General features: G+C 34.0%; 3 protein-coding genes across 5 annotated transcripts; 2 read left to right on the top strand and 1 right to left on the bottom strand.

Annotated features, from left to right (window-relative positions):
- The first annotated feature begins 1,617 nt into the window (after positions 1 to 1,617).
- On the top strand, positions 1,618 to 7,928 carry LOC112756277 (gamma-tubulin complex component 4 homolog). 2 transcript variants are annotated; one of them, XM_025804795.3, is made up of 16 exons: positions 1,618 to 2,017; positions 2,156 to 2,453; positions 2,544 to 2,680; positions 3,029 to 3,127; positions 3,307 to 3,427; positions 3,654 to 3,920; positions 4,137 to 4,217; positions 4,308 to 4,391; positions 4,594 to 4,680; positions 4,799 to 4,854; positions 4,934 to 5,110; positions 5,583 to 5,808; positions 6,256 to 6,344; positions 6,640 to 6,793; positions 7,068 to 7,190; positions 7,411 to 7,928. In XM_025804795.3, the coding sequence occupies exons 1-16, from the start codon at positions 1,860 to 1,862 to the stop codon at positions 7,477 to 7,479; spliced, it is 2,226 nt and encodes a 741-aa protein (XP_025660580.1). In that variant the 5' UTR covers positions 1,618 to 1,859; the 3' UTR covers positions 7,480 to 7,928. The 2 variants fall into 2 exon arrangements, with proteins under 2 accessions (XP_025660580.1, XP_029149291.1); XM_029293458.2 differs by having other exon boundaries at positions 1,633 to 2,017; positions 3,024 to 3,127.
- A 22-nt stretch (positions 7,929 to 7,950) lies between these two features.
- Positions 7,951 to 10,869, bottom strand: LOC112756291 (O-methyltransferase 1, chloroplastic). 2 transcript variants are annotated; one of them, XM_025804817.2, is made up of 7 exons: positions 10,513 to 10,869; positions 10,048 to 10,199; positions 9,809 to 9,956; positions 9,321 to 9,445; positions 9,069 to 9,197; positions 8,792 to 8,956; positions 7,951 to 8,227 (listed from the first exon to the last, which is right to left on the bottom strand). In XM_025804817.2, the coding sequence occupies exons 1-7, from the start codon at positions 10,715 to 10,717 to the stop codon at positions 8,156 to 8,158; spliced, it is 996 nt and encodes a 331-aa protein (XP_025660602.1). In that variant the 5' UTR covers positions 10,718 to 10,869; the 3' UTR covers positions 7,951 to 8,155. The 2 variants fall into 2 exon arrangements, with proteins under 2 accessions (XP_025660602.1, XP_025660610.1); XM_025804825.2 differs by having other exon boundaries at positions 9,836 to 9,956; positions 10,513 to 10,868.
- Positions 10,870 to 11,615: 746 nt separating this feature from the next.
- On the top strand, positions 11,616 to 15,082 carry LOC112756271 (blue-light photoreceptor PHR2). The gene is made up of 4 exons (XM_025804782.3): positions 11,616 to 13,023; positions 13,814 to 14,043; positions 14,139 to 14,240; positions 14,810 to 15,082. Exons 1-4 carry the CDS (start codon positions 11,989 to 11,991, stop codon positions 14,889 to 14,891), a joined length of 1,449 nt encoding a protein of 482 aa, XP_025660567.1. The 5' UTR covers positions 11,616 to 11,988; the 3' UTR covers positions 14,892 to 15,082.
- The last annotated feature ends 759 nt before the right edge of the window (positions 15,083 to 15,841 follow it).

The raw sequence follows: 15,841 nt of genomic DNA, 5'->3' as shown, positions 1-15,841 counted from the left end.
TGGAACCTTACATTTTTAATTAGAAGGAAGTACATAGTAGATAGTACATCACAACTAAAACATTCAACGACTCCTTTTTTTATCTATGTTTTCTTTAATTTCACATCTTATTTATATTATGTCTTAGAAAATCGGTCAAAAGACCGTTATATATATTACATACAATATTAGTATTCAATCCAATATTGTAAGCAAAGCAGTTACACCATCCAAACACTACTATTACCCGCGCGTATGCGCGGGGGCTTCTGCTAGTAGAGAATTAATACCAAATAAACAAGAAGAACGCTCACAAGAAGAAAAAAATCCATTTTATGAGATTTGAAAAATTTTATTTAATTTAAAAATATTAGTAATAATATCTTTTCAGATTTTTTTAATATTGTTATTTACTTTTTAGATATTAAAAATTATTACTATTTAAGTTAGATTAGATTTTTATTTATATTAAACTAAATACTAAATAAATTTTTAAAAAATTAAATCATTCTTAATAATTTATTACTATTAATCTTTTTTTTTAAAATGTTGGCATCAAGTGTACCCATTCCAAATTTCATTCCAATCAAATGATCGGCAGCTGCCAATATATCTCGTGGTAACAAAAATGTATTGTTATGAGGTTTTAACACGCCCTGTATGTCCGTCCCCGGATAAAATATTGCCCATACTTTAATTGAGTTTAATTTTGATACACTTAAAGTATAAAATTTTATACAATCGTATAATTATATTCGTCTTTTTAGATAATTATTTATGTAGTTAATAAAAATAATATTTATTTTTAATAATATAACATTATGTAATTAGATATACGTATAAAACTGTTTTACATTACAATACATTAAAATTAAACTTCCTTTAATTTTCTAACTAATTATTAGAGATGATTCAGAGTTTATTACAGCAATAGAGACGGAAAGACTTGTACTCTTACAAAAAAGAATTTAATTATAATAACACTCAGTTATGTCGGATTATTGGCCAAAAAGTAAAAAAGAAAAGTTAATAGTAAATATGGCATTATCATAAATTTATACCTTAAAATAGTATATATCATAAAAATTTATAGCAAATATTTGTTTTTAATTATTTCTTATAGCGAACGTATGTTTTAATTTCTTATATAATTAAAAACAATTTTTGTAGAAGTTAGTTTTAGGATCTGTTTAGATGAGTTTTTTATTTTTTTAATGATTTTTTTAATTTTAAAAAATAAAAATAATTTTATGTTTAAAATTTTTTTATTTATTAATTATATTTAGATATAATAATATAATTTTTTTTAAAAATATAAATTGTAAGCTTGTAGTTTCTAAAAATAAAATATCTTTTGTTTTTTCTAATACTTTTACCTTATCATTAAAAATTTATCAAATACCATAAAAAAATAGAAAAAAATTTTCAGTCTAACCATTTAATAACACCCAAACAAATTTTATTATCTACTTATAAAAAATGTTAAAAAATAAATTTTTAATACAGATTATTATTTTAAAAAATTTACAGCAAAATATAAAAGGCAATCTTTTCAGTAAAAAGTTAAATTTTTAAACCAAAATAATCACTTTTATTCTTTGTTTCTTTATTTTTAATTTTATTTTCTCCGAGCGGTTTGGAAGAAAAATGACTGAGCGTAGCAAAGGAAGCAAAGCCTGCAACTTTCACTTTGGAGTTTGGACTCTCTCTTCCAACTTTCTTCTCAGCTGCACCAACCAGGCAACCACAATTTCTAATCACTCTCAATTCTCATTGTTAATCACTAACACCATTAACGATTTACAATCCCTCACAAAATTCACATCAACAGTTACCACAATCCATAGCTACATTTTCCGCCAAAACCTCGCATTTTCAAAATGCTGCACGAGCTTCTGATGGCGTTGCTGGGCTACACCGGCGACTTGATCGTCGACCGCCGTGAGGAGAACCACCTCCTCTCCGACCAAACCCCAATTTCCGACGAATGCACCTTCACTCTCGCTCCCGATATCTCCTTCATCGACCCTAGCGACAGGTTCTGCTTTCTCTCTCTTCTCTCTCTACCCCCAAAGTTCAAATCTTTTCCCAAACCCCATTAAACCTTCTAACAATTGAGACTTGTTGAGCTGTGACACTGCACTTAGGGATTGGAATTGATTGTGTGTTGTTGCAGGCAGCTTATTGAGAAGATTATTGCATTGGGATTTTATTATAGGGAGCTTGATCGATTCACATGCAAGTCTAGAAATTTAAGCTGGATTAGGTCTTCAACTGCATATTCGAATGCAAAACCTTTGGGGAATGTTTCTGATGTGTCGAAAGTAGAAAAGCCTAGTGTTTATCGCAGGGCACTAGCCAATGGAATTGTTGAGGTTCTCTCGATTTACAGGTCAGCTGTTCTACATATTGAACAGTTGTTGTTATCTGAAACCAAGCCAATCTTGGCTACGGTCACTCAAGGCCTTAACAAGGTGGATTTCTTTTAATTTTTCTTTTGTTCTCTTGTTGATGCAGGGTTTTCTTTTTTATGTTGACTTTGTTTTTTTGGATGTGCTTTTCAGTTTTTTACCATCTTGCCACCTCTGTATGAGCTCATACTAAAGATTGAACGTGATGATATTCGAGGAGGTCAGCTTCTTAATCTTCTATATAAAAGATGCCACTGTGGAGTCCCTGAACTGCAGACATGCATGCAAAGGTATATGGTTCTTTTCTCACAATATTCTTGTTATTGGTAAGGTGCATGCTATGTCATTTCCAGCTCTATGATCTGTATAAAGTTTGGGTTTGTACAAGTCAATAAAATATTTACATATTTAATTTGTAAATATGTTAGGTTTAGTAATTGGTATAGTATATAATGTAGACAAATAATTGGAGTGAAGGGAAAAATTATCAAAGGCTATTATTGTGTTGCGTTGGGTTGCATTTTAGTGATGTTTTATTTTATTATGGTTTTTGAAATGCTAAGCTCTTTGTATTGACTTTGATCTTGCTCCCTGCTAATTAGTTGACCTTTTTGCGGTTATTGTTTTTCAAAGCTTAGGCTTCTTTGGCACGCACATCAGGTGATGTATAATCAACTTGCTTCATGGATGGTTTATGGAATTCTTCAAGACCAGCATGGAGAGTTTTTCATTAGGAGGTAAAGCAATATTTTAGCTAGTATACTGTTGATATGCATGTATATGTCTCTTCAATTCTTTTAAAACTTTGCAGTTGTTTGGATAACGTTGAAGATTTCTGATTTCTTAGTCTCTGAGATCTGATATTTTCAATTACTTTGCAAATTATATACTTTACCTTATTCATTCTACACTTTAGGCAAGAAGATAGAGAGGCAGAGAATAGCTCATCTAATTCAGACATCTCTGACAAGTTGGCACGCATGTCAACTAATGATGCATCTCTATCTGATTGGCACTTGGGCTTTCATCCTTATTGGGTAATTATTCTAATTCTAATTCCTGACATATGATGCAGTGTCTTTGTTTCAGATGAAAATTGTTCTAGTTGTTAATATATTGTGGAGTTAATTTTGCTTTTACTTTAAATTGGCAGGATAAGAAGGTTCATACAAATAAATTTCATAAATTTTCCACATGGACTTTGTTTTTGAAACTCATGAGTTAATGAACTTTGCCAATTTATTGATACTTTTTGTTTTGCAGGATATGCTACCAGAGTATATACCTATGCATGTTGCAGAATCAATTCTTTTTGCTGGTAAAGCTGTTAGGGTTCTACGGAATCCTAGTCCTTCCTTCCAGTCTGGGGATGCTGTGAATCCTCAAATACCAAAAAGCTTTCAGAAAATACATGGATTAGCAGGGCGTTTTCATTTTCAGAGGGAGCCCCTAATTAATTCAGGAATGGGAGAAGATTTACTTCCACAAAATGAGTCGGATAAGATTGAAGCAATGCTCCTCGACCTAAAGGTTTCCATCTCCTAACCTATCACTTAACTGTATTCTTTATACTAATTTGTTATTTTATTGCCTTCTATTACACGTTCGTTGGGTTGTTGGTGAACTTGTATAGTTTGGTTTACTTTGACAAGGCTAACTGATTGATGGATTAAGCCTTCTGATATGGATTCTCTTGCCCATTTCCAACTAGGCTTAAGTTGCAAACTCATAGTTAGTTTTCCACAGGAATCATCTGAATTTCATAAAAGATCATTTGAATGTGCTGTGGACTCTATTCAGGCTATTGCAGCCAGTCGTCTCTGGCAGGTGCTTAACATCATATTTCAGTTCATATGTTCGTTAGTATTTGGTGCATTTGCATTCTTCACCATTCATATTGATTCTCTCTGTCCACAGCTTGTGGTTGTACGAGCTGACTTGAATGGTCACTTGAAGGCCCTGAAAGACTATTTTCTTTTGGCAAAAGGAGATTTCTTCCAGGTAAAGTATGAAAAGTTATCTATACTACTAACATTTTTCTGCTGACTTGTGTCGATTCTTATTTTTATTGATCTTTTATATTTTTTGTATGAGGATCTTTTGTCCTCCTTGCCTTTTGTAATAACCTTTTCTAATTACTAATATTTTGTCTTTTATGAAAAAATACTGACATTTTTTATACATGCATCATTTTCTGTGCTAGTGTTTCCTCGAGGAAAGTCGCCAGCTAATGCGTTTGCCACCTCGGCAATCAACAGCTGAAGCTGATCTTATGGTGCCATTTCAGCTGGTTAGTTAAATTTTGCATATGATCTTTACTTCTTAACATGGTTCATCTTTTAACTATTTAAGCTTGTTCATGTTTTAACTACGTCAATGAAAGCTGATTCCAATTCCTTGAAATGCAGGCTGCGTTAAAAACTATTGGTGAAGAAGACAAATATTTCTCTAAAGTATCCTTGCGGTGAGGTTCTGCCGTCATTTTTAGTTCTTCTGCTTAAGTTAGCTTGAAGCTGTTATGAAATGTGCTTTCTCTCTTCTAGGATGCCATCTTATGGAATCACAGTTAGACCTTCCCCATTAGATAGGGCAAACACTTCAGCAGATGGAGGCTCTGGTGCTTCTTCAGAAATGTCACTTGATGGTTGGGATGGTCTTGCCCTTGAGTATTCTGTTGATTGGCCTTTGCATTTGTTCTTTACTCAAGAAGTCCTCTCTAAGTAAGGTTCTTCTCCTATAATATTGATATTAACGGTGGATTATTTTCTCTTCCTGTCCTGCTTACATATACTTGATGTGATTGAATTCCCTTACGAAATGATAAATTTAGAAATTGTTATGGCCTCATAGATGCAAACCGTGTCTTCAAGGCATGTAGGAGATGTTGAATACCTTAAAGGGACCATTGGTTTAGGAGAGACATCTTTTGTAGAGGATATATCTTGTGAGAGATCATTGGTTATTAATTATGAATAAATCTTGACCATGGTCTTATTTTTAGTTTAAATGGTCAAGATTAATGAGTTCTTAAAATAAAATTAAAAAAGTCAAATGACTTTGTCTGTTAATTTTGACCATTTATGTGAAGACTCAATAATCCTGATCTCGTATTAGGACAATAATGTGACATTACATGGCTTAATAAAATATGATATTTTTCAATAGGTAACTAAATTTTGGCACAATTAACAGATATCTTAGAGTTTTCCAATACTTACTGCGGCTCAAACGAACACAAATGGAGTTAGAGAAACTGTGGGCATCTGTAATGCATCAATATCACCGTGATTTTGCCAAATGCAAAAAGGATCGAGCTAAGAGCCCAACGGCACAGCAGAAATCTCAGCGATCTCGACCAATGTGGCGTGTTAGAGAACATATGGCATTCTTGATCAGAAATCTCCAATTTTATATTCAGGTTGTTCTACATGACTTGATATTTATGCTAAAAATTTTAGATGGCTGCGATAATCATTGTTAGAAGTTGTTGTGTGATCTATTACACTAGTTCAGTGCTGTTGTGCTAATTATATACTCGTGCACTTAATAACTTACTTAAAATGCTTCATATGTGCAGAAATGGAACAAATGACGATCAACAGATCTTGTACAATTTATGTTCTTTTCATCTCTGCATATTTCATTTTTGCGATATTTGTTCAATATATTTACAAATTTTGATGTCATTTCAAATTTGTATGGTTTTTCTACTGCTTGGGTTAGCATGAGTGATTTTTAAATGTAAATGTAAATTATTAGTTGTAGGCAGATACTTCTGTTGCATTGATAAAGAAGGCGAAGCGCTGGAAAAAGCGAAAAAAAAAAAATCTATTTCATGTTTTATAACCTCTGCTTTCCTTTGCAGGTGGATGTAATAGAGTCTCAATGGAATATCTTACAAACACATATCCAAGACTCTCATGACTTTACGGAACTTGTGGGGTTTCATCAAGAGTAATAATTTCTCAATTGCATGCTTTAAATTTTTCACATCTTATAGGTTGACGTAAATATGTATTATTACCAAACTATTTAACGTGCAAAATTATTATGGTCATAAATGTATTCATTCAAATTAAATTTGGCTTGTTGTTGACCATCAAATAACTAAACCAAATTTATAGCTTTGTTAGCTTCTTAAGGTTGATATTTTTATTCCTTATGGGATATCCCCCCCCCCCCCCCCCCCCTTTCCTCTAAATATTGCTTATTACAGCATCCTTAATACATTATGTTATGTCTCCAACAGGTATCTATTAGCCTTAATTTCGCAAACGTTCTTGGACATTGGTTCTGTGTCAAGGATACTGGATAGCATCATGAAGCTCTGCCTACAATTCTGCTGGAATCTTGAGAACCAAGATCATTGTTCAAATACTGTGGAACTAGAACACATAGCTGAGGTAATTGTGCATCACTGATCTTGTCAAATAACTCCACAATGAGTATAGCCATTATTCTCTCATACAGGTTATATATTGATTAGAGGTATGACCGACAATTTTTAGGTAATGAAGAAATAATACATAATAACAACTAAGCCATTTACCGCTGTAGTTGAGATTGGTTATATGGATCATACACTGTGTGTCCTAAACCAGTCTCATTTAACTTGACCTTTTATTATTAAACCATTGTCTTTAATTTATATTCTTATGTTTGCTTTAATTTCTATAGGAATTCAACAAGAAATCAAATTCCTTGTACACTATACTGCGCAGCAGCAGGCTTGCTGGGAGTCAGCGAGCTCCATTCTTAAGACGTTTTCTCTTGCGGTTAAATCTGAATTCCTTCTTCGAGGTAAATCAGTCGATAGATACTTGGTGTATCTCTAGTTTCCTTTTCTATTCTGTTTTTTATTTCTTGTTTTCAGTCTTTAATACAGAAGTCCTTGTTTTAATCTGTTTTTTTGTTTCTAAGATTATGTGAAAGAAATAACAAAAACAAGAAAATCCTGTCTTTCTGACTTAATTGTTTAGATCATTTTTCTTAATCGAGCTCTTGTTTTGTCCCTTAACAGGCAACTGCAAGGGGAGTTCTGAATGTTGTCAGACCACGGCCGTCGCTTCCTGTTTTGAATCAACAGTAGTATCTTTCCACTGCAACTTCAAAGTTCTTCTGTTGTTTTTATAGGGGGTATTGACATGTGACCTTCGGTTGAGTACATTCGCATTATTCTTCTGCCGCACCTTGTTTCGAGGATGAGTTTTGGACTGTTGAGTGTTGACAATCAAGTTGCTATCTGCTGGCCGTTTCCGTTTGACCATCTTGCAACTGCCATTTTGAAATTCCACTTCATTACTAGCTCATTGATTTATTTTATTGTAAATACAATTCAGTTTGGTGGTTTCATGCGTGTGCTTCTTAGATGGTAGCTGGTAGGTGGATATTTTGTTGTCTTAGTAGTGTGAGAGCTATGAGCAGTGATTGGTGTATATAGTGTCACTTGTCTTTTTTTAACTTATTTTAAGGTTTATTGAAGTTTCTGTTATTTTTCACAAGAGATACTTTATTAACAAGTTTATTCTCACTCTTAAATGTTCTGTGAGCATCTAGTAAATTTTCATGGAAATTGCGATTTTTCATTTGCCTAGCCAAGGATCACATTAAATCAAATTGACTCTTCTTACAAGTTTGCATAATGAAGGTTATTAACTGAGCAAACTGGCACTTGGTAGTTGATAATTTGAATCTGCTCGATCAAATTATAAACTTACAATTATGCATGCATACTTCCAACACTATAGGAATATATCTAATTACTTCTATAACTCTTCAAAGCCTTCTTCATCCCCTTCATCCTCTACCCTTTGAAATTGTCTTCTCCATGCTTCCATCTGCCAAAATATCAGTGCCTTATAGTCACATGAGTTTTATAATGCCAATTGTAACTTCAATAAAATATGAAATGAGAATTGTTATCATATAAAAAGGCTTGATCTCTGTAGAAACCATCCATCATTGACGTCTTCTCATGACCAAAAACCATATAAATGTGAAAGATAGGGTAAATTAGATTTCACTCTTCGGAGTTACGTGATATTATACATACACATCTCTTGGCAAAATATCAAAAACATATAATAATAATAATAATAATAATAATAATAATAATAATAATAATAATAATAATAATAATAAGATTTCTTTTTAATTTCTTAAAAATCTTTTACTTGATTTTTAAGTTTTGCCAAGTAATCAAAGTTACTGACATGACATTACTAGAGGAGAAAACATGGCTTAAACTCGATGTAAAAGATGTTGGTATCAACTTTTATATAATAAAAATAAATAGATAAATAGATGTTATTTAACAGAAATCTTAAGAGAAGTTAGTGTATAATTTTACCAAGGAGTGAGGCCAAGGAAAGACAAATTGTAGTGAAGAGAAGATGTCTCACCTGATCATCTGAAAGTCGCAGTTGTTCAGCAACAAACAGCTTGTTACTGTAATGTGCTGAAGCAAATTCTTCTTTTGAACTTTCAGAAACTCCTTTATGATTAATCATTTCGACACGAAAGCCGTTGCTCATGAATAGTTTATCCAGCCATTGCTTTCTGTTGGACTGTCCATGGCATCAGCAGAAAAAAGCTTGTTTACTTAGAAAATTTGGTACATACATAACTCAATGCATCTTAACATAACTCAATTTACTTGAAAATTAATAGCAAACTAACCTTGATTTCTGTTTCTGCATCAGATAAAAATGTAGGCAACTCTCCCAGAAAAAAGCTTCCCTCCATGGCCAAACTGCTTAACATTGACAAAACTTCTTCAAAATTTGCCAATGTCATCATAGGAAACCCCTGCAGGAATAAACTCTAATGAGTAACATTATTTGAATTCCTCTTTTTTCTTTCTTTCATGATTTGCCAACTTTGTTTGAGTTCAACTGTTTATCAATATGAAAGAATTATAAACTTAATCACCTGCATAGCCCATATACTTGGCCTACTACCATTATATCCTCTAAGTTGCAAATTTTGCTTTATGTCAGATGATTCCAAAGGAATATGATAGAATAAGCTACCTTTGGGAACCTTAGCTCCAGCACCTGAATCAAAAGAAAGAAACACAATTAGGTATCTGTAACTTCATAATTTTTCTTCCCCTGAAACATGTTCACAGTTTTCACAGATTTTCGGTTGGTAGTTGGTATCATATAAGTCTTTGATTTGGTTGAAAAAACCATGTAACACACGCTTGTTTTCTGGTATAAACATAAAAATGTAACTCAATTCACTCTATGGTGGTACATATCTTGATTCCTTAACCAGAGAGGTCTTGAATTTGAGCCCTAAAAATCAACTGGCCTAGATGCCAGTGATTACATAATCACATAGGTTTTCCCACTCTGATCATAGTCACTATGATTAAAAGATATTAACTTTTGACCAATAATACATGCTTAAAATACCACAATAACTTGATGAACCATTGTCACCTTCAAGCTTCTCAGCTGCTATTTGAAATATCCTTTCCGGTGATATGTCGAATATTATGGTTGAAGCAGGCCACCGAAGTCTGTACGGCCGCGTATCCATGCCATCGGTTAACAAAACAACCTGCAATTAGAGGAAGTAACCTTATCAAACTATCAGAATACATGAAAAGAAGCACAAATTTATGTCATATGTAAATGCAATCAACTAGTACCTGCTTAACTCCATCAATAAGATTCACTGTATGAAGCAAATTATCATCAATGAACTTAGTTGCAAGGCAATAGGGGTTCAAATCCTGCACCTTTTCCTTGTGAAAATTTTGAGGGACAAGACATGAAGCATACTGGTCCACAAATAAAGGGTCTGCACTTGTGAAGAAAGAGTTACTATGAGTGTTGCTCTTATTTACAACAAGGCACACAAAAGTACATAACATTAATTAGCACAATATATTTTTATACAATTTGTTACTGTCTTGTATCAATATTTTTGGATACAATTTGTACCAAGAAGTAACAATGAAATAAAGAGAGTATTATTTACACAATTCATATCTTAAGATAATAGCTTGAAACTAAGGAACCTTAAGCACACAATGAATATACAAAATAGTGAACTCCAAATGCTTGATAAAATGTGTCACAGAGAGAAAAAAGAACTATGATGTAGTGTTTGCCTGGCCTTAGAGTTTCCTGAGAACGAAGAAAAGCAGAGGTGGTTGCTGAAAGGAGTAAAGGGTCATTATTGTTAATGCTGTCATTGTTGAGATTCACTGCAGAAACACAGAATGTTCTCTTGGAGTTGCATCTCAGTGGCATAAGGTGAAAGTTCATGTTCATGTTAACACAATCAACAATGGCAGGTGCATGTAAAAAAGCCATTAAGCTATGAAAATTTGTTGACTTTTTCACCTTAACTAGTTACCACTGACCATGACCTTGACCTTGTGTTAAATGTTATTTGTATGTGGTAGTTTCTTGTTTCTTGTAATGGATGAAGAAGACTAAGGAGAAAACCTTGTCTTTGTGTGTAACAGTACACTATTTGATGCAAACCAAAGATTAGGTTTCTAGTTCTGGCCCACTTACTAGATTTTCCTGTTTTTTACCGGAGAATGTGTTAATCTGGCTGTTAATTCTATAGAAATATTTGACTACATAGGAAAAAATACCAAATTTATGATGTTTTCCAATGGTAAAAGTAAATTATGAATAAACCAAATAAATACAAATTTTGTTTTATTTTATAACAATTATCATAACAAAATTTTTAATAAATTGAAGAAGAAGCACCAAATTTGGTTTAATATAGTGTTTTTCTTATAAAAATTATTTAAATTCACCAAAACGTTTGGTATCCTTTATGAAATGACTTATAAATTGTAACCTTTATTTTGGTTAAATATATTTTAGCAAAAATCTAATAAAACTTTTAGAAATTAGTATTACTAAAACTCTATTTATCTCTTTTCTTTTAGCATCATGCTAAAACTAGAAATCTTAGTATTAATATACAAAATTTTGATATATTATTTTCTATCAATCTCACAAGATGATTCAACTAGGTAATATTATACTCTTGCATAATAGTAGCAATAACAATAACAACAACAATAAATTATGCATGATTTATGGTTTGTGAGCATGGAAGGCCATCCCTCTGCATGGATATCATTTAAAACATGAGTTTAGTGCTATTTCAAAAATGTAGAATAAACATGAACTTAAGCATGTTCAATGTATTGCATTAGACTAAACGCTGTTGAAAAGTTAGTAGAAAAAAATGGAAATAAAAAAAAAAGGTTAGGTGGTAACCGTAACTTTGTGATCTCCAAGTCCTACTTTTACAAAAAAAAAATCACCAAAAAACACACAATATAAAAACCCCCACAAATAATTATTACATTTACAAAATTCTTCACATTTGATATTTGCAAACAGAACTCCAAGCCTAAGTAAGGCCAAAAACAAAACAACTCAAAAAGAGAGAGTAACAGTTTGACACACACACTCACATTCACCTACTCCTAATCACACCATCATCCTCGAAACCCAACCCAACCCAGAAGCAGAGATAGGTAGGTACAAACATACATAAACCAAATAACACCCCAAAATAGAGATAGCTTATCTTCAATCTCCAAACACCACCAATGGATTCCAACCACCAAATGCCACAACCACCACACAACACTGACCAAACTAATGAAAACCAAAACCAAAGCATAGTTCTTTCCGAAGAACACACCACTCAACAACAACCACCTCCACCACCACCATTTGCAGTGGCTTCATTATCCCTCTCTCTCTCCACCATCCTCCCAACCCATTTCTTCCTCCAACCAAAGACCCAAACTTTGTTCTCTCCCCAACAACCCAATAAGCTCAAAGTCCCAACCCAAGCTTCATCCCTCACCCACCTTTCTCTCTCTACACCAACCCCACTTTCTCTCTCCTCAAACTCCATTAACAACAAGCTTTCGTTCAAGTCAACAATCTCCCACAATCCACTCCAATCCCCTTTCCCTCTTCTCCCCCACCGCCCCTCTGACCCCTCAGGCGCCGCCGCACTCCGCCGCGCCGCCGTCGTGTGGTTCCGCAACGACCTACGCGTCCACGACAACGAAACCCTAAACACCGCACACAACGAATCACTCTCAATCTTACCTGTTTACTGCTTCGACCCTTCGGATTACGGCAAATCCTCTTCAGGGTTCGACAAGACCGGTCTTTTTCGCGCCAATTTCTTGATCCAATCGGTTTCGAATCTCAGGAAGAATCTTCAAGAACGTGGGTCGGATCTCGTTGTCAGGGTTGGGAAACCAGAAACGGTTTTAGTTGAGCTTGTTAAAGCCGTTGGTGCTGATGCTGTGTATATGCATAAAGAGGTTTCACATGATGAAGTTAAAACTGAGGAGAAGGTGGAGAAGGTTATGAAAGAGGAGAATGTTGAAGTGAAGTGCTTTTGGGGAAGCACATTGTACCATGTTGATGATTTGCCGTTTGGGTTGGAAGATATGCCTTCCAATTATGGAGGGTTTAGGGATAAGGTGAAAGGCTTGGATATTAGGAAGACTATTGAGGCTTTGGATCAGCTCAAAGGTCTGCCCAAGCGCGGCGATGTTGAGCCCGGCGATATTCCTACTTTGACTGACCTTGGTCTTAATCCGGCTGCTACAATGGCTCAGGTTTGTGTCTTTGGTTTGGTCTGGTTTATGATGATTTTGAGCTATGATGCATACTTATATTCATATTTGTCTAGCATTGTATTGAGTAATGTAGTTAGTTTTTCGGTTGAATTTTTTGGTTCTGATAAGATATGGAATTAATGCATTAGAGGAAAATGCTTAGGTAATACTTATTTTTTGTGGGAAGGTAGATGTTGCCTAAACGGTTAGTTATATCTTATATGATCTGATGGAGTGTAGTCCAATACAATAGCTATAGGTGAAACCATTTAGGAATGTTCATATTTTAGTGTCTTGATTCAAGTGTTTGGACTGGATGTCCAGTGGCAAAGTAGGATGGATTAATTAATGTTGCGGTTATCCTTCGCCCGGTCCTGCCACTTCCCCCCCTATTAATAGATGTTGGACCATAAATGAATCTGTAATACTGCGTTCAATTTAATTCAGGCATCAGCATAAAGTAGTTCTAGATCTTCTCAAAGTGCTTTAGCCTTTAGTTGCTTTAAAAAACTTTGAATTCAAAATGTTTTATGGTTTTATACTAGGCAACTAATCATGTCTATATGAATCTGTCATGAAATGGATGAAAACAACTACCAACATAATATGTTTCCTGTTTATTGAGACCTAACTTGAATTCTTTAAGTTTTTACTTGACAAAATATCTCCTCTTTTCTCTTCTTTTCTGTTGCCAAATTGTATTTGCCTTGACATTCTTCTGTTCCCTGGAGAAGGTGAATAGATTTTTGGTGAATCGTGATGATATTGATTGTCATTTCTCATCATGTAGGAGGGGAAAGCAGCTGCTAATAATTCCATGATTGGAGGGGAAACTGAAGCCCTACAAAGGCTCAAAAAATTTGCAGCTGAGTGTGAAGCTCAACCAAACAAAGGGATTAAAGATGGTGCACAAGATAGTATTTATGGTGCCAACTTCTCCTGCAAAATTTCTCCATGGTTGGCAATGGGATGCCTCTCTCCTCGTACAATGTTTGAGGAGCTAAAGAAAACTGCCAGCAGGTTCTTTTTTAAATATTCTTTCATTTAATTTAGTAATATCATTTTGTCACATATGCTTGGGATATACATTTACTGATGCATTTTGTCACTAATAGAACCGTTGCTGCTTCATCAAATCGTAATGATGGTGGAAATGGCTCATCCAGCAATGGAACAAATTGGTTGATGTTTGAGTTGCTGTGGAGGGACTTCTTTAGGTAACCTTGTTTGCTCCTCTCTATTTTTTCCTTTGTTGATATTTTAACCTTGAACCCTGAACTTTTGGTGTGAGTGTGTGACAATTTAAAGTTTCATAATTTGGTATCTTCTTAGTAGAAAGTTATAAATTTATGGCATAAGTGCTATTTTTTCCACACACACACAAAGGGTTATAATTTTTTTAAACTGTCTATCATGAAGTGTTCAACTAAACAGAAAGGAACAAAATTGTGGCATAAGTGCTAATTTTTGCCATCTATCACAATAAACTATGAAACTAACCATTTCTGTTTTAAAGTTGCTACTAATTATATCTTTGGAAGTTGTAGTCTCTCTCTCTCTCTGTCTCTCTCTCTCTCTCTCTCTCTCTCTCTCTCTCTCTCTCTCTCTCTCTCTCTCTCTCTCTCTCTCTCTTCAATTACCCTCTTTATCTGCTACACACAAGTTGGTGTGATATTTGTTAGCAAGCAACAAAAAAAAGTATCAAAGAATACTTGTTTTTGACAATTAACATGGCTGTTAACTCAGAATGGTTTGCGAACTCCCAACTTTGGTCAATTTTTTCCAGGTTTATTACCAAGAAATATAGTACTCCAAAGAAACAGCAGGAAGCTACTCCAGTCACTGCTTGTACTGGTGCACTTGCTTAAGCTACAAGCTCAAATGGACATAATAAACTTTATTTCATGATGTGGATTGCTTCCCTAAGCTGATGTTTCATTTTTGTAGTGGGAATGAAAACAAGATTTGGTTCCCCCCTTTCTTATTATCTTCTGTTGTAATTGGCAAATAATACTCCTTTTCATTGTGGAAGCCTTCTTATAAATTAGCATTTGGTCTATATGTGCATGTTTTCTGAGTAGGTTATTCCACCTAAATTCAAGTCTCTCCCATCCAATAAAGATGTTTTGTTTCAAATTTGAGTCTTCGTAGTGTTTTCCATGACACTTGTTAGATAAATCCATATATTAATGTGTAGTCTTATTCATTGAAAATCACTGTTAAAGGCAATATAATCATTGTTATGACTTCAGTGGGCCAATAGGAATTCTAGACCTTGATAGTATTTGGAATCTTAAAATTTTAAAGTTACCCACGACCAAAAAAAAGTTTATAAAATTACACTTTTATCCAAATATAATTGCCTGCTTCCCAACATTCTCCTTGACTCAATCCAGCCACAGTACAATTAACCAAGTTTAAAGAAAATAAGGAATTGTTAAAATATTACATTGTATATAAAAAAGAAAGAGAAAAGCTTAGTATACAAGCGATTAGGGCTTGTAACTATTACAAGTTCATTAACGCCTAATCCGCTAAAACACGCTGCAACTCCTACGTCACTTACACGCGCCATACAAAGATCCCGCGTTTGTATAACTACCAAATTTAAAAGATTTGTTTCCTTCTTTGTTTTCTTTCTTTTCAAATTTCATCGTTCTTCTTCTCGCGCGTCTTCCCCTGGTTTTTCGATCGTTCTTTTCCTCTCCTTTCTCATTGGTTTGTTCTTCGTCATTGACGTTAGTTTTTCTCTCTGTAACTCCAGCTTCGTTTTGACATGGTGTATTTATAGTTTTTGACATAGTGTATTCTGCAACCT

This window comes from Arachis hypogaea, chromosome 2 (assembly GCF_003086295.3).
Source record: "Arachis hypogaea cultivar Tifrunner chromosome 2, arahy.Tifrunner.gnm2.J5K5, whole genome shotgun sequence".
Lineage (NCBI taxonomy): Eukaryota > Viridiplantae > Streptophyta > Magnoliopsida > Fabales > Fabaceae > Arachis > Arachis hypogaea.
Note: the sequence above shows the minus strand (reverse complement) of the source record. Positions and strands in the feature narration are given on the sequence as shown.